At 33.8% G+C, this 19,301-nt stretch overlaps 1 protein-coding gene across 2 annotated transcripts in view; it reads left to right on the top strand.

Moving 5' to 3' along the window:
• fus (epithelial splicing regulatory protein fusilli) overlaps positions 1–18,775 on the top strand; it is a 38,291-nt gene extending 19,516 nt beyond the window's left edge. The window contains exons 3-11 of one of the 2 annotated variants that reach the window (XM_088050147.1): positions 6,461–6,550; positions 10,100–10,154; positions 10,808–10,918; positions 12,293–12,563; positions 12,616–12,831; positions 12,884–13,114; positions 14,143–14,359; positions 17,315–17,529; positions 17,580–18,775. In XM_088050147.1, the coding sequence (XP_087906273.1) occupies positions 6,461–6,550; positions 10,100–10,154; positions 10,808–10,918; positions 12,293–12,563; positions 12,616–12,831; positions 12,884–13,114; positions 14,143–14,359; positions 17,315–17,529; positions 17,580–17,726 (1,553 nt within the window). In that variant the 3' untranslated portion in view covers positions 17,727–18,775. Of the gene's footprint in view, positions 1–6,460; positions 6,551–10,099; positions 10,155–10,807; positions 10,919–12,292; positions 12,564–12,615; positions 12,832–12,883; positions 13,115–14,142; positions 16,837–17,314; positions 17,530–17,579 lie in introns of those variants that run through there. The other variant, XM_088050146.1, reaches the window with a different exon arrangement.
• Positions 18,776–19,301: the final 526 nt, after the last annotated feature.

Below are 19,301 nucleotides of genomic sequence, written 5' to 3'. Positions count from 1 at the left end.
TTTTAAAAGATATCGGTCAATGTAACTTTTAAAAAAGAAAGTATTATAATTCCGGAATTATTCTGTATTGGATGTTTTATTAGTGATTCACCTATAAAATACTACTGCGTTGTACATATATCCATATACGACTATAATTATGTAAACTGGGAATAAGCCATATTAGCTTCACTTGACTGCTTAATGTCTTCAGCTCAAACAGCCTCAAACATTAATTTACCGACCGCGTCTACTAATATGCTCCTTAGTGCTCTCGCGACATAATATACTATTAACAAAATGAATTATAATCATAAACTTGGAAGAATTTAATTGAACCATGCATGTCTTAAAGAACACATTTAAGAGACAATTGTAGAACTTGAACATTTCTCTTCATTTTCTTCTTCTTCTTTTTGTCAATTTTCATATTACACATGTGACAAGTCTGTGCTGGCTCTTTAATGAAGTTGCGTTATATACCTACCTACCTACGAATTCTTTGTCGTACAAATGCATTAAACTGGTTCTATAAAATCTCGCGACTGGCAGATGTTGGCCTAACTAAAGTGTTAATTGTTGTCATTTTTAATGATGTTGGTACTAAGTAAATGCCTGTAAAGTTAAACTTACGTTCTTTCGCGTAATAGTAAATCTAATATAGACGCGTAAATTGAATACAAAGTAAATTTAATCTGGCAGCATCGTCATTTGTTCGTGACTTTACTCTAATTGACATCATTAGTTACAGACCGATCATTGATTTAGTGAAAAAGATACAATTCGACTTGGAATTTAATAGTGATAGAGCTTCCAGATGAAAGAAGTATTGTCTTACGTCAGAGCCTCCACTTGACAATAAGAATAGTGTTGCAAGTGCGTAGATAAGCGTAACTTTTTTGTCATGCTAAGTTACGCAAAGTTATGTTAAAGTTTAAAATACCCATTACAGATTGCTGTAATACCTTGGCCTTACATCATTAGCAATTCGAAATGCGTTTTCGCTAAATACTAGTCGGTTTTCATCATTATTCTGTGGTTTTAAGATTCCGAAAATGTTTGGGTTCACTTGGGAAAGTTTATTGTCTAGATAAGTTATTCCCAACGGTGTGGCTTAAAGAATTTCAGAAATTTTCATCGCGAATGTGTCAATTTACCGTCTAAGCAGACTTTGAGAAGTGAGTCTGAAGATTTCTTGATATGCAAAGTTGTCACTGTTGAAATGTGTCTTAAGACAGTTCTGAAATGTGTCCATCCACAGATAACTGTATCAATATGAACAAGACAAGGCTTACTACGGTTTAAGAAGAGCATTTAAATACACATCAATCGTAAACATGTTATAGGGCAAAAGTAAGTGACCATTACTCATTCCTGATTATGAATTGTAAATTGATTGGTAACCGGATATTAAGGTTAAATTTTCACAGCGCCTTACAATAACCCTCTGAGGTCTTCACACAATCGTCGTACATGACCCGAGTTGCGTTTTTGAAAATAATAATTCAAAATAGGTGATTAGGTCACAGCGTGCAGATTTTACGCTTGAGTACATTCAAGATATGCGATAAATGTAACCTGCTCATCGTTAACTTTTCAAAATCTAAACGACTAATGTATACGTAATTGAATAGCTGAGTAATGAAGATAATTCATTTTACATTAAACATGAGGGTTGTTGTAGATGTTGTCTATTTGTCCATAAACTTTAACCCTTATTTATGCACCCTTTAGGCGCCGCATACTACTTGCCTTGTATACTCTCTAACCACGCCGATTTTCCATTGTTCTCGCTTTAATAAACATGAATTCCTGTCGCAATGATTATAATTATTACAACGCGTTTTTATCATATCGTACGTTAACAATAACAATCACAATTCAAAGGCGTCAAGCCGTTATCGACATGATCCGCAGTTATTTCTTGTCTACAATTAGCGGTCCTGTTATCCGGAAGGTACCACACCATAACAACTTCGAAAAAAGCAACTACAAAGGAAGCTAGAAATAACAGCAGGAGAGCGCAATTAAGACAAAAAGAACTTACATTGTCATAATCATCGAGAGTGCATAAAAAGCAGCGTGGGATGTGTTATGCAAATTATAAGGACAGTGTTAAAATTTTTATGATGTTTGTGGTATTCCTTTACTGATTACTGTGGAGATTATTGGTGTAATTAACATAAACAACCAGTGGCGAAAATCATGCTTTCGCTGAAGGTATTTGAAATTTGAAAAATTTTCGAATTAGCGATTTTATGGATTTTTGATAGAGGCTATTAAAATGTATTTATGGAAGAACTAGTTTGCAGACGCCATAATGTGGATCTTCCGGTTAAATTTTTTTGTCTTCTTTTGACTGCGTTGTGCTTTTTTTAATTTTTTGTACCAGATAATGACAACCATCACAACACCTCCATTTATAAATTACAGTATGTTTACATGTCTAAACTAGAATCTGATTATTTTGATGTCAATTAAAATTCGCAGTAACATTTTTTTGAAATAGCTCTAGGTATAATATCAGTTGGTGATTTTTAACTTTTATATTGACAGCTATCAGAACTGGCATAGTTCAATAGGATCTTATATGGTATCTATGTCAAAATGTATTGTAAGATTATAACAATTCAATTTTAGTTTGACATTGACATGAGACCCTAATAAGATGGGGCTTTGTTGTGTTTTTCCATGTTGGTAACAGTATTATTTGAGTTTGATATTTCGGAACTGTCATTTAATGGAACATTAGCGTCAACAAAAAAGAGATAGCTTTTTATTATCAGACAGAGCTGCGAAAAGATTTATTTAGTAATAATGTAAAGATACGTCTAATAATAACAAACCTATTGAAGAAAAAGTGTTTCTAACTGTTTTATCTCATTGCTACTGTAATTCCGTTATTTACTTTTCTGTATTTTTCCATATCTAAAATATTCTATTGATTTTAGATAAGTGAGTCATTCTCATTACTTTGAATTGGCTCCGGTGCGTTACAAAATATTTTTGCAACCACAATCGCAATATTTTTTTCGTCGTTCAACAATCTTTTCCAAACAGTTGTAACTAAAGTGAAAGTCGATTGAATTAAATCTGTCCTTAATTATTTCATCTACATGTTGAACATGGTAAAGTTGAACGATCGTGTTGCCAACTGTTAAGGCTGTTCTACCCCTCAACTAAAATTCGTGTTTTGAAAAATATGCAACCCAACATACTAACCATTTGACACATGCCAATCATCCATAAGGGTGAAAATCGTCTGTAAAATTAGCATATTTTCTACCACAGTTTAGCAATAAACCAGGCAGATGAATTTGCCTTGCTTTGGAGTTTGTTTCGAACGTTTTCCCGATTTCGAAATATTATGTCTCTCGAAAATAATAAATGAAAAATAAAGAGAAATAATAAATGATGGCATCATCTAATAAACTTTAAATTTCAAGTAAAAAATGTTTCGTTAAAAATGTGTACCATCACAATTTTATTTTCAAAATTACACTGTGCGACAAATTCAAATTAATTTTGAATGTGTTATGGAATCCAAACAAAGTACATACCCAAAGAACATCCTTACCTCAAAACCTTCACAATTTTTAACATAAGTAGTTGAAAAAATCATAGAAAAGAGATTCTTTTTCTATTTTACTTATGATTTTAATGTATGTATCAATACTTAAATCTTATCAATATTTAAAATACACATAAAAAAACTAAAATTAAAAAAAATTATAATCATAACTTGTTTAGCCGCCAACTTTGATACAATTTTTTTACTCTTTATTACAAAATTCGATTTTTTCACAATAATTTTAAATTTATTGTATTTGGCAACGTACAGACTTTTCTTTTGGAAACAAAAATGTTTAAAACTGACAAAGTCATAAAATTTTACTTTTAAAATTAAATATAAAATTTGGTGGTGACTTGCGGTTACCGGGATATGTTTTATCAAAAGGTGGGCTACCTATAGAACATAACAGTTTTTTGGCTACTAAAACTTTGTCACGCAGTGTTTTAATTGATAATAAATTTAAATAAATTAGATTTAGATATTAGTTCATCTTGTCATTTCTTGTGTTTCAACGAATCCGCGGGTATTTAATAAAATCAATTCTACCAAATTTTAAAATGGATATTTGGGTACTTCCGAATAACATAAAATATTACAGCTGGGTAAAGAATATGTTCTAGAGCTACAATTTTTTTTATAAAATTGAAAAAACACTCGATCACGATTTTTTTTCGATAAATCGCTTATGCCAAATCGCAGAAATAATCGCAAATAATCGCGGAAAATGCAAGATTGTAGAAAAAATATTGTGTGTATTTCGAGCGCAAATTCAAATTGCCGTTTTCGAGAGGTTGTCGCGCAACTTTAGATTTTTTGTCTCTTTCAATCGGCCATGTAAATTTTTACGCTCTTAATACACAAATAGCTATTAAAATTTGTGTTGTTGTACTTTTGCCATCAGCTACTTATATTAACGTGAGTTTCAAAATTATGAAAGATATCCATCGATCTAGAAGAATTCTAAGTAATACTGGTGTATTAAACTATAACACTAATTTGTTTTTACTTTTTATACGTGGACGTCAAAAAACTATACATTTATACGCATCACGAAAAAATAAAAAATAACATATCTTGGCACAACTAAATATTTCAAAAATTCAGAACAAATGTCCACCTCCATGAATGTTTTCATCATTTTGGAAAAGTTTAAAAAGTTGCTACAGTAACACAATTTGAGATATGTATAAAGAAATCATTGAAAATGTAAAATTATGTTTTGGGTAATTATTTTAACAAAGTTGGAGAAATTGCCAAAACACCGAAGTAACAATATAGAGCTATGCTGGTATCTAAAAATCAAATAGTTACGGGAGCGCTAAAAAGCTTTCAATCGTCTAATCTTTTTATTTTAAACTGACAGTCATGTATGGGAGACAACTCGGTGCTGACCTTTTTGGTCTTATGGCTACTTGAGAAAACATTCCACCCTGCCTGCGGCAAAGGACCAAATGGCCAAATATGCAATAAAATGCATAACAATCAATGTATGAAATGCAATTAATCCGTTGCCCTATATAGAATAGACTGTTTAAATGCAATGTTGTAATGCAAGTTATTAATTGAGGTCTACTTCAAGAGTTAAAAGCGAATTTTTTGTCAACAAAGATGAGTTTGATTGCACTAAATCTAAACTCAAAATACTACACTCAACTGAGAAAAAAAAGGTTCTGAAACTGTTCAGAAGTCACTGATTTTAATTATATTATCGATTGAAAATCATTTGCAATAGTTAATCTAATTATTAAAATGTCGACAAAATGTCTTAAAATTTATTTTTAGAAATCTTGCATGAGGGTTAAAATGTTATTATATTCAGATGTCTTCAATTCTTGGTAAGAAGTAGGTATAAAGTTGGGGTCCCAATGGTCAATCGCCGGTCGGCCGAGTTGTAGTCGTCGAACCGTGATTAGGATTAGAGACCCCCTGTTGTGAGGGGCTGTAAATCATGGCAACATTGAAGTGTTGGTTGCCGACTTTTTGTAAATTGGGAATCATTTTTACATGAAATTTTATTTTTTTCTAAAGAAACTGTTCATGTGGGGAAAAAACCAAGGAGTTTCCCGGATGTAGAATAAAATCCCTCATCTATCGAGTCGTAGTTCAAGCAAAAATTCCAAAAACTGTGCCCGTAAAACGACATGGCGTTTTTTCAGTTTTCATTTTTTTTAAATAAATTTATAAGAAATTTTTTAAAATCAAAGAGTTTCCCGTGTACATTTCGATATTATCAACACGTACAAAAAAAATCAAAACTCCAACTCTTAATTTGTGGCCGTAAAAAGTAATGGCGTTTTGCGCTATTTCCTATGCACTTCGGCCGGGGTAGGACAGAGCCTTAACAGGTGGCTAACATTTAAATAAAGTCTGCCATCTTATGGCGATTACATAAACAGTGTGCTTAAGAATTCTTTAGCTATTTATGTGACCGGGGAGCAGATGTCAGCACAAGTGGTGACCGCTCATATTGAAATTTTAAACCTTTTAAGGCGATCAACACTTTGATGTGCTTGAGACTGACAGAAATTATAAAACCTTATCTAATATATGGTGGAGCCAATAATTTAGTTAGAGATAATAATAAATGTTTCGGTAATGACTGAATTTATTTTCTGTCAGGGTGTTTTCTGACTGGAAATTTACGTTGAATTTTAGTACTAGCCATGACGAACGCCACTGGCATTGTTCGCCGGTGTTTCTATGAGAATTCCTCGATTTTTAAAGTTATGCGCGACTTTTACCGATAACGAAAATAGCCTTTAATGCTGATAAGAAGTCACGACAAGTAGAATATTTAGTTTTTTCCGTGTGTTCGTTTGGATTGTGCGAATGCCACCACTTAACCTAGAAATCAGGTGAGTTCCACAGGTGTTTTATAAACAATTTTTTTCCTTGACATAGACGTAGATTTAGAAATTAGTTCCGAGGCTGAAAATGAATTTTACAAAAAAGAAGCAAAAGATATGGTGAATATTGTACAAAGGCTGACTTTGGAAGGTAAGTTTTTATTTTAAGGGGGTAGAATTGAAAATTTGGTTAGATGGGCAAAGGAGTCAGTGGACAATGTGAATAAAAACTGCGAATATATCACGAAATGGCGTGAAAATTGAACGGGAGCACACAATCAACTATTTATTATTCTTGAACAGTGGCGGCTCGAGCGAACATTTTTTTATTGTGCTTGGATTAATTTTTTGTAGGTAATAAAATTAGTTAAAAACAAAGAAACTTAATTTTAACAGTGATGTCTAATTTATGTTGGTCTAAAACCTTCAACTACCAAAATGATACTGTGGCAGAGTTACAAACATATTTTAAATTTTCTAAGCATGCTGGGCCGCGATTATAATTTAAACGTGTTTAATTAATATTGTTTGATCTCTTTCTTCATTATTTTGTTTGCGAATATAGAAAATTGGGTTGAAATTATTTGTAAAAAAAAACTTGTAAAGGATTATGGCTCTAATAAATCGTGACGTGAGATTGATAAGTTTCTAAGTGATTTTTGTGAAAATTTAAATTGTTTCTTTTGCGATATTTTTAAACGTTTTCTATCAAGTATAAAAAATAAAGTAAGTTAATATTTGAACAAGCCAAAATGATATTAATAGATCTTGTGATTTTTTTAAATAAATACTTTAATAAATTAAAGAAATATCCCTGATAACGTGAACACTGATCAATTTAATGCAAATTTTAGTTAGAACCTTATAGTTCTCAGGTCGCGAAATATTGTTGAAATTACATTCAATTTAATAAAACTTACATATACAAGTAATATAAATGTTTGCAGCATTGTAGCATCAAGGTGGCTCTAAAATTCCTGTCAAGTTCTATTTTGCTTTTTTTTGTCATAGTGAACAGAACTACGTAATGGTAAAAATTTTTTAGAATCTTGCTTACGTCAACAACGTTCCAGTTACGGTTATGTGTCCAACTTTTTTATTTTCAGGTTTTAAGTCACAATTAGAACAGTTTTTTTCAAAACTAATTTTGCTCTATGATTGAGGTTAACCAACTACAAATGTGAATTAAAAAAAATCTAAACCCTCATTTGTAATGAGTAATGAGCGGCAAATTTCTTTAAGATTTTATTTCTCCTTTGATGCTAGAAACGTTTATATGTATTGTATGTACACACCTTGTACAATAATTATGTGCAGGTGATTTAGTGAAAACTGATCTATCGATTAACTTTAGCTTTGGATTATTAAAAATCAATTGGTTAAAACTATAATAATTTGTTACCAATTGACTCCATATTGGCAGGATGAAAGTGGAGTTCAAATTTGTGGACAAAAACCTGAGGGATGATTATGGAATATCAATAAAATATCAATAAATTTACCGTGTCGAATTCTAGTGCAGTAAGATTTGTTGTTGATAAATATATTTTTGTTATTCTAAATATGAATACCTAACTAATGTCAAAACATTGAACCAGAATATGTTATCGACTTGTATTTTTGTTGACAATTACATTTATATGTTTATGACGTTGCAAATAATGTTCATTTGGAACGTTCGTAAAATTGCTTTAAAAAGTATAACGAATACCTTTATATTATTCTGCTTTTTTTACATATAATTTGTGGGGTCTTGATAGTCTAGTAGATAATATACAGTCGTAAAAGTGGGCCAAATACGTAGAAGTAAATTTTTAACAATACGTTTTCGAAAATTTTACACTTTAAACGAAAGAATTATCTTACATATTTAGAAGCATAGCAAAATAAAATGGCTCTTCAAAAGGTTTGAGAATTTATTATTTCAGTTTATCTCCGAGGTCAGAGATTATCGCAGGCGCTACTGGATAAGTATTGCCGGAAAGATTGCTTAGATTAATGATTCATCAATTATTTTGATGGAAAATTTAATGGATTCTCTACAGGATGGGTCTGATTTACCACCGACTCGTAAATCCCTAAAAAAATATTTCATTTGTCATCAATAATGTTACACTAATAAAGGAATAGATTAGTATTTAATTGTAATCGAAAAGCCTTGTTCATAGATTACGAAATGTATCTGAAATACTTTGTTTCAATTTGGTCGACGAATATGCAGTTTTTAAAAAAATCTCACAGGATTAGTTTTCTACGTGTACACATTAATAGTAATTAAATTGTTTTTTTATTGGTACTTTAAAAAATGTTTACTTTGAGTCATTTTGTCATGTTTAAAAGTGGCGTATTTATCTGATTTAAATCAGTGTTTAAAAGTTAAAAAAATTCTCAATTGTTTGAAGACAAAACGTTGGAAAAAAATGGTTGATCATCGAATTTGCCTATAATTTTGCGTGTATTTTGTGTTGCCTAGACGATATAATTATAATTTTAATATAATTTTAGGATAAAATCACAGGTGTAAAAATGAGATCAAATGAAGTAGAAACTTTCATAACTTTATCAGTGGTGTAAATTTGCTATTGATAACGACAAGCGAGTATAATGGAAAGCTTTATTGTACACCAATCAAATATCTAATGTTAGCAAAAGTGATTCCGGGTTTTCACGATTGTACTTATTATCTTCAAATAGATTTAGAAAGTACATATTTTGTCGTTATTAATTAAACAGACTATAAAGATGAAGTGTTTGCTAGCTTTATTACAGGATTATTTGAGCTTTTATTTTAAATAGTTAAATAGTTTGTAAATACTCTTCAAGCGAATAAAAACAGCGCCGAAGGGGTTGGAAATTAAACTTATGTTGGCAGTTCTGTCTGTTATATCTGTGACAGTTTTACGTACGGTATACGATAATTGACACATTAGAAAGTCCTGTCTTTTGTTTTATATATGCTTAAACATTTATTTTTACGTACATATCTTTATTTTTATGTTTATTTAATCCTTTCTTATATTTGTTTAGGTTGATTTTTGTAAATATTGTTTTTGATAGAAATTCTGGACAATTCTAATAAAAACAATGGGAAAGTACATACCAACAAATGAATTTCTTAATTTTGTGTTTTTCTTATGAACAAATTTCTTATTGTTTTTCTTAAATTTGAAAGATTATAAAGTATAAAGAAGTTTATGCAAAATTTTGTACCTTTTTCATTTAAAAAAAAATTATATAATATCTTATCAGCACAGTATTGACCTTGATAACCCAACACAATATTATTACTTATTCTTATTATTTACACAAAGTCACGTCGAACGCCTCCATATAAAAAGTCTCAATAATTGATATTAGCTGTAATTTTCTCTGAATTTTCTTGAAATTGAATGCAACGAACTCTTGGGAATCCAACCCCAATGAAATGAGTCTTCCAAGTCGGTGCTCCACCCTTTCTTGAAGGGGTGAAACTTGTCCGTCTGACCTTTGCCCAGTCTACAGTCGCGAGTTGCATCAAAAAGAAAATATGAAGGTTCGTTTGTGTTTCCGAACAAATTTCAACGTTTCTTCCGGATATGCAAAATGCCATTCAGCGAGTTTAACGAACTGAACAGGACTTGCATAAGCACATTTTAGTTCAATTACATTTCAAATGGAGATGTTGCATAAAAAGATGTTTATTGATTTGTTGTTTTTGCAGGATACAGGTTCGAAGTACTCGAAACGATAAACCTAACCCTGGAGCCCGGAATATGGTGAGTTCAGTTTACCTAAGATTTTACATCGCGATGAAAGTTTTAAAGTCCATCGGGTCATCAACGTCTTTATCATCAAGTCAGTGTCGCGTGGACATGAATATAAGAAAATTGCCCGTGTTACTTACCTTCGAAATTTGTGCATTCTATGAACGTGAATATGTGTTTTTTTCTTATCAGTTATTGAACAGAAACCAATCGTGTCTGACATTAACTGCCCCACTTCTTTACTATTGATAATGGTGCACGTCGGCACCTCTATCTTTTTCTAGCACGACACCGCCAATGTCGTCTCGACAGAGATAAAGTCGAGTTTGAAACTTTTTTCGAAACCCACTGATACGTTCTTCTTGAATTTTCCTTTGAGTCGATTTTGTGGCATCAACGCGGCTTGCCATTAGTGTCTCTGTGATAAAAAAGTGAGAGAATATTCTTAGCTTAAGGTACGTTTCCGGAAAGCATCTAATTAGGGTGAAATCCAATTGATATTGAAGGGTCTAAGGGTTACATCACCGAACTACGAAGCGATTAGATCCAGGCTTATCACTGAATTATTTGTAAATGCTGTTTATTTTGAGATATCTTCGTCAACGCATGTTAAACCAATTCAGGAATCCGATTGTGACTTGACATTGCCCGATTTTTTGTTCCAGTTCCAAAGACGATGAGATAGACAGTAACTGCGTGGTTAGGGCTAGAGGACTTCCTTGGCAGAGTAGTGATCAGGATATCGCCAAATTCTTCAGTGGACTCAATGTCGCAAAGTAAGTTTTCTTAAGTTAACAACAGGTGGTTAAGGTCGTGGTTAGTGGGATCGGCGGTAGTCTTATCAAAAATCCAACAAATCTCAATGGTTTTTCTACTGGTGTTTGAGAAAAACAGCGGGCAAAAAATTTGCACTTCGTTTTGTTTGAAATATCACGAAACGTTTGGTAATTATGCCAATCATAGAAAGGTTAAATATCTTCATTTAAAAGTAATTTCAACTTGAATCTCGAAATAATTGAGTGCTTAGAGTTTGGTGATGTTTGGTGTAGTATCTAATCCTAATCGAAGTTTAACGACTGGCTGTAATATTTACAATCCCATTCAAAATGTTTTTGCCTGAAAGTATGGTAAATAAGCAATGACATCGCGGTTTTATTTTCTAAGAACGGATATATCTTCAATTTAGGGACTTCCGTAAACAAATTTGTTACAACACTTGAATCTTTTCATAAGAAATGAGCATACATAATCTTGTGATTGATTTTTGATAGCCTCCATAAATTTGTGTCCAGTAAAAGCTCTTTGCATAATGTTTATACCTATTTAATATGAAAAACCATGAACAAGGCTAAACGAATTTTTATGTATATTTTCACTTATCATATGTTACTGTGTATTGTTTGTTGCGTTTTGAAATATTTTATTGGAAATACACAGCAGTTACTTTATCAAATCCATAAACAGGAGCTGAACACGTGTTAACTTGTCATGCGGAATTTCATAGGATCTTCCTGCCGATGATTAATTGATAAGAAGCAGAAGTAGTTGTTTTGAAGAATAAAAGTGCCAAGAAACAGCACAGAAAAACTGCATTTTGGCTTTTTTGCGTGAATTTGATGAGTTGCGCAAATTTTTGAATATGTTATTATAATTGAGTTCTATAATAAGTTCTAAGTTTTTTGTATTCAGAATTGATATTTGTTTTGTTAATTTATTTAAATTTATTATTGATTTATAATAAAAAATTGACTAAGGGGGAAATGCGGCATCACTGAAATAAATTTGTAAATGTTTATAATTTTAATATTTAATATTAATAAACAATGCTATGTTAGATTTTGTTTTCTAAAGAATTTTTGTGAAAAGGCAAAAAAATATGGGTTAAAAATTAATTGGGAATTATAAGAATTGACATTTTTAGCTTATGAAAGTTTGCGATAGCGAGCATAGCCCGCACACTTTGATTGACGTTTTCCGTTAATCTATTATTTTTGTTTCTGCTTTAACGCTAATTGCGATAATTACATAATCAAAAACGCAGTTTTTATGCAAATTCCGCGTTGATAATTCGGTTCCGCCACTGCTTTCCACTTCAATCTGGCCACGTACTCTTTTGCACTTTGTTCCTCGACTAAACCTGTAATCCCCAGGGGCGGCGTAGCGCTGTGCTTGTCGCCACAAGGAAGACGCAACGGTGAAGCGTTGATCAAATTTGAGAGTCAAGAGCATAGAGACATGGCGCTGAAGAGGCATAAGCACCACATAGGTCAGCGGTACATCGAAGTGTATCGTGCTTCCGGGGAAGACTTCTTGTCTGTAGCTGGAGGAAAAAGTTCGGAAGCTCAAGCTTTCTTGTCTCGAGGAGCAGCTGTCATCGTTCGGATGCGGGGGCTGCCCTATGACTGCACCGCCAAACAAGTCGTAAGAAAGTTAACATTTTCTAAAGGGGTGCAGTTTAACTTGGTGTTTCCAGCTGGATTTCTTTGCCTCCGGCGAAAACTCTTGTACGGTCCTGGATGGGGCCGAGGGCGTCTTGTTCGTTCGGAAGCCGGATGGCAGAGCCACCGGCGACGCTTTTGTTTTATTTGCCAACGAAACAGACGCTCCCAAAGCTCTCTCGAAACATAGGGAATGTATAGGTTCTAGGTATATCGAATTATTTAGGTCGACGACGGCTGAGGTGCAACAGGTATGAACGAGGGTTTGTTGAGGTTTTTTTTGTGAGTTTCTTGTGGTTTTAGGTACTTAATAGGTCGCTGGAATCGCGAACTTTCGAGCCTGAACCGTTGCCGCCACTGCTACCGCACATGCCTTTATTGCCTCAACATTATATTACGTCTGGGACCAAAAAAGAATGTATTAGGTTAAGAGGACTGCCGTATGAAGCTCAAGTCGAACATATTTTAGAGTTTCTAGGAGATTATGCCAAAAATATTATATTCCAAGGGGTCCATATGGTCTACAATGCTCAGGTAAGCTTAAACTTTTTCATTCAACTCTAAATTCGAAAAAAAACTATTTGTTTACTGTGTAGGTTATATTTACATTCCCAATTAGTGCAATCGCTTGGGTAGAACAAATGTTGTTATTATGTCCGGAGGATGATTATTACAATGTTTGTGTTATTCATATACAGGCTTTGACTTCTATGTAAACAAAAAAACATATAATTTTGATTTTTATTTCAGAAATTATTTTCGATCGAAAACTGATAGTTTTACAGTTTTTAAGTAGCGTGGGCACAAAATCTACATTTTACGGCTTCGATAAGAACCTACGATACATTGAACCATCGCCATCAATTTGATTGCGATTTGGTTTTAGTAATTTTAGTTTTAAAGAGATTTTTCAAAGACTTTTGGCCGATATAAATATAATTGTGCACTGAATTAATTCATTTTTATGTTTCATAATTTAGATGGATATCTAAGTGTGTAATCAAATTAAATTTCAGCTTTAGCAATTTCGGGTAATGCAGCATAACGTGCTGTGTTTATTCCAATTAAATGTCTTTAATGTCAGTAATAAGTACAAATTTTATTGAATCGTGGGACTTCTAAAGATGTAGCGTTTGTAATTTTTTCAATAGAACGCCCTCGTAGCTTTGATGTCAAATTTAATTTAATGGTAATTAAACAGATCAGAATTTAGACTTTGCAACGGCTTTACGGAGGCTATGGTACTCTATTTTATTAAGCTGTTGTAAAAAGACGATTCAACTCGCTTGTCATCAATAAGTTAATAAACTATTTGCTTTATTTATGCACAAACAGGTTTTTTTGAGACAAATAAAGTAGTTACCAACTTCTATTTTTTTAATGTAAACTTAAATCTTGGTAAAATTGTTGAAGAAACTATTAGATAATTACGGTCTGTTAATTTGTATTATTTAATTTTTTAATTATCTGATGACATTTGTGAGACAGAGGTCCGACTTAATTATCTCTAAAAGATTATTAAACATGCGAGATGTCTCCAATGTATTGCTTGTTTTATTCAGGGTCAGCCCAGCGGTGAGGCATTTATCCAAATGGACTCCGAACAATCTGCCTACACCACTGCTCAGCAGAAACACCATCGATACATGATCTTTGGCAAGAAGCAGCGCTACATCGAAGTGTTCCAGTGTTCTGGCGAGGACATGAATCTCGTACTGACGGGCGGCATTCCCGCCCCTGTATCACCCGCAAAGGCCACCCCCGCGCTTCTCAGTCCCGGTATGTTACCTTCAATAGCAGCGCCTCTTCCACCTACTAATATCCCCCCGCCGCCTCCGCCAAACACCTCGGTAAATCAAATATCTCAAAACATAAATGCACCATTAAACTGGGACAATCCCGCTCTGTTTGCTCAGCAACAAGCGCAAATCATAGCCCAACAGAACTTGATTGCGCGCCAAAATCAAGCGCAAGCTCAGAATGAAATGTTGTTAATGAATCAAATTGCGCAACATAATTTGGCGGTGTTGAATCAGAACGTAGGACCGGTTTCACCTAACAGCTCGGCGTCGCTGCAGAGCTCGGTTTTGAAAAATCCGGGAGTTCCGATGATGCCACATTTGATACATCAGCAGCCATTCGTGGTTTTGCCGCCGAGGATGGCACATCTTGGCTTACCGAGACATCAAATCGCGTATCCACCTCATTTAATACATGGAGCGACTCAAGGAGTGATTCCGATGATGCCACACGTGGCAATGAAAAGAAGTTATGGCGATGCTTTTAATGACCAAGGGGCCCCCGCTAAAAGGGCCTTCCATGCACAAGGCGCCCTACCGGTGTACCAACACTTCTATCCTAACATGTAAATGATATTTGAACGCGGATATTGAAATGTATATTTGTACATATAGGATTCTCTTTCATTTTTTCATTGATATTAGGTTGTTAATTAAACTTAAAGTGCCTTAAATGACAAATAAGTGTAAGTAGGGACGAATGCTCGCCGAAACGACGATTTTTTTGCAATGTTGTTGCAAAGTAGTTTGTAGATTTTTGTAAATTATCTTTCAAAGAAACGAAACTTCTCTGCTCTAAGTTTTAATTTTTTTAAGCGACCAATTTTAGTAAGGACGTTATAGCCTTTTTGCTCCTTTTCGTAATTTTATTTAGATTTTGCCCCTTTCTTTTGAAAACACAGATTTTAAGAGAAAATCGAAATTTTGAAATAAAATGATCAAAAACCTCAGTGAAGGCTCGATCCGACCTTTTAAAATTTTTAAGCCTTTAAAATTATTTTATGACTCAACAATTTACAAAATATTTTGAAGAATCAAAATATTATTGAAAATTATGTTAGAGCAACACAGTTAAGTAGTTACTAAGATCTATGAAGCATAGCATTAGGTTACAGAATTTAAGTGTACTAGTTAAGTTAACGAGCACAACTTACTCTACTTTTTTGACAAATTTACACTACGCTTATGTTAAGATTGTATATATAATTTATGAAATATATATTTGATAAAATCTCTTAAATGACGCGTTGAAATAACGCAATTGTAAATTGCCACCAAATGGTGTCCTTCCTAAAGCAAAACACGAAACTGGTAAGTCTAATAACGTGGGTATCGTTGCAGTTTTAAGTGTTCATTGTCTGGGCTTTGATTGAATTTAACGGCATTGTGTTCATGCAATGACTTTATTGATGAAGCGTAAAAACGTGTGTGTATATAAGTTTTGGGATATATGATAAGCCGGCCGGTGCACTGTTGACGGTGTTGGACCATTTCGCTGCAGCTATTTATTACAAAGACTGTATAAAGGAAATAACATGTGATTTTCGAAACATTCCACATTTTGTATTGTTGTTATACATATCTTGTTGATATTTAGATGCATTTTTCGGAGATATTTTTTGATAATTCTATTCGAGGCATTTTATATGTTTAAGACAGCTTTTGTCGTAACAAAAATGTCTGCAACTAATATTTACAGTTGGATTGGGTTATTCGTTGAGAGTGGTTTAGGACAATGTTTTCCAGTTAGAAACAGGCGAGGTGTGACACTCGTTCTGTTCTTAGCTGCGCGTCCATGTTGTGTTGATAGATGGCGTTGGGTTTCACGGATAATTCAAAAAGTAGCCTATGAAAAACTTAAATTGTACAAACTGATGCATACAAGTTTATAATATTGGGTTTTTTAATTTTTATTTAGATTCTAGATTTGTTTAATATGGGTTTGAACGTGTCTATTGCGTCCATCTTGCAGTCGGCACGTCAGCCATTTTGTAGGTTTAGTGTAAGCCTTGCATTTCCTAAGCTTTCGCTAGATTTTTTTTTTGAACATGTCTTGGTGTGTGTGCTTTGATGTGGCTGCATTTAACTCGGTGACTGGTAGTGGTGTGGGCAGGGTAAAATAAATGATGCCAACTCTTGTCGAAACATGTCAGAGTTGAGTGCAGCAATCAAAGCGATTGGTTGAGTGGGTGGACTAACATTCTTTACGAATTCTTAGCCAGTTGTTAGGCTTCATCTTTACTAACAGTACACAACACGGTCGCGTTGTAACGGCGGAGCATGTTTGGTACACCCGGGAATCCCAGGACGCGTTCATGTCTAGCGAAAGTTTCGTCAAGGAAGTGAATAATATAACTCTATGATCACTTATATTTCTGTACTGTATGCAGCTCTTTTGACTTCATTACAATATGTTCTAATTATTTACACTTAATTAATAAATGTTTGTCACAATAATGCTTTGGGTTTGTTGTTAGTTTTCCTCTTGCTAAGCGTATGGCTCATTTTTCTTATTTGAAACCATTTTTTTTGTCGTTGCGTCATTTGTCTTGTGAAAAATGAGCGATACTCTAAACCATGTGGGCTATAGTTATTGGTTATACCCGGGATTGGAGTCGTTCGTGGTGTCTGCTGCCGCCAATTGGTGGAACGGTAAAACTCTGCTACACTGTGGTGAGTCTATTTTACTTTTTACGCTCTTAGAATAACACACTTCTTGTCACACACCGTAGACCGGTAAAATATCATGGACAAGCTTTCTTTTGTATGTGGGACATGGCATTTCGTGCCATTTGGTGACAGTATTAAGCCACATTTCACGGTATTTCAGCATGGAGTTCGTTAATTCATTTCACCATCAAATAATATTTCACTAAAAGAAAAAACACACTGCACACCCTTTCCCGACAGAATGCTAACATTAGTTTTTGTTTAGGTGGCAACATCATCCCGACTGCTTTCCATCCGGGCCCGAACTTTCCAGGATACGCTCCCGTGCAGATCGCCGCTGCCCCATTAGGACCACGACAATTTTTGCCACCGCCGATCTTTTACTGGCCATACCCTAGTCCCCCGGTTTCCCCGACGAATTACTACCCGACGATGCCACCCCCTGGTGCACTGCAGCCTCAACAAGCACAGCAGGCGATGGTGAGTTATTTTTTAGTGTTGGAGGAAGTTTGAGTTATGATTTGGTGTAGATGCCACCGGAGTGCGTCGCGCTGCCACCGATGGCGCCGATGCCCGCCATGGACGCGAGGATAATGCTCGATGGGATTCCCAGACCAGAACACGACAAGGCCAGACAGAATTTCGTTCCGAATCAGTATGTCGAGTTGAAGATTTAAGCAGATTTAATCGATCGTACCTAACTGTAATTAAGTTTCACCGAAATAATCAAACGCTGAAATTCAGTGACATTGATGTAACTTCTAATTGCACATATCAGATACTTGTATAGATGGAATTAATATATAGCGACTATTTAAATTAATATATTGCAGATTATAATATATATTCTTGTTAACATAAATTATTATGTTTTTAAATTATCTTTATCTCAGTTTAGTTTAGAGTTAAGTACCTAAGACCGTAGCTGAACTGTTAGGTATTTTATTTAGCAGACTGCTTGTGAATTGTAGTGCAATTTTAACGATTGACTAAGCAAAAACACGAGATTATTGGTTACTTTTAAGAAAAATTGTTAACAGCAAAAAATGCGTCGTCTTCCACTAGAGTAATCAATGTGATTGTTTTATTTGTAAGGAATAGCCTCGCTTAACTGCTTACACTATGTGATTTATTATATAGTACCCTGTACTCGTAGTTAACACTGCAATATTATAAAGTACTTCTAATTTAGTGAAGAAATGAAATTCCTACGCAACGAAATAGTCATAATTAGTTCGAGGCAACATTATGTTATCGTTAAGTTTAGCTAAGTTTCAGATAAAAGCTCAAAATTACTAGGTAACGTGCAATAAACTAAGTTGAATAAGTATATTTCTCTAAAATATTTTATTAGTGATACATTATTAGTCAAAGTGACTATAAAATAGTTTGAATTTATTGTTAAATCGAGTAAAACATATTATTTTATAGTATGTTATGAAGACATAGTCATAATTGAAATATTTTATTTTTGCTTTCGGTGTTACGTACCGAAACATTAGTCGAGTTAGTGTACCTATCTATAATTAACTTTAGTCGATAAGAATTTACTTAAATGACACTACGATTAAGTTTTCTAAGATCTAGATTGAACCAAGTGTACGAAGGGTGGCTGATTTTAATGCAAGGTCTGAAGAAAAGAAGCAAAGAGGATCATTTTTACGCACTTTGCGCGCTGTTTTGTTTTCTTATAATATTTAAGACAATAAATATCGTTGTTACTTAACTTCTCGACTGTTATTTCTCTCTAAACGAGCACCAGCGCAGGTCCATCATTTTAATTGAGAGAACGAGTTCAACTAGTTAAGCCAGATTAACAGATAAATCCCAGAACGGATATAATTTATTTCAGAGAAAGCAAACTAAAGTGATTACTTCGCTCTTCAGGGAGTCATTTTGTTTAAAAAATTGGGAACTATTTTCTGTTTTTCTCATTTCATATTTATTAAACTCCAGAAACGTATCAAATTTATTTCAGTTCAAGTTCGCGATTATTTTTAATAAATAGAAGATATTCGAGTTTTTCGATGAAGAAACCGCCGTAGATAAATCAGATATTCTCAAATTGGACATTTGAGACTGCAATTACCGATATACAGTGGGACCGATTTGTTCGATTAGGTCAAGAAAAAGTCGAACATCTTCAAAGTGCTTGTTGGGGCGTACATTGGACGGAAGGCCATCCGTTTAATTACAGCACTGACAAACTAAGTGCTTTTACTGAGATTAATTGGCAGGCGTTTTGTAATAAA

This window comes from Gnatocerus cornutus, chromosome 1 (genome assembly GCF_029298725.1).
Source record: "Gnatocerus cornutus isolate USDA-ARS CGAHR chromosome 1, icGnaCorn1.1, whole genome shotgun sequence".
NCBI classification, from domain to species: domain Eukaryota; kingdom Metazoa; phylum Arthropoda; class Insecta; order Coleoptera; family Tenebrionidae; genus Gnatocerus; species Gnatocerus cornutus.
This window is presented reverse-complemented; position numbering and strand designations above follow the sequence as displayed.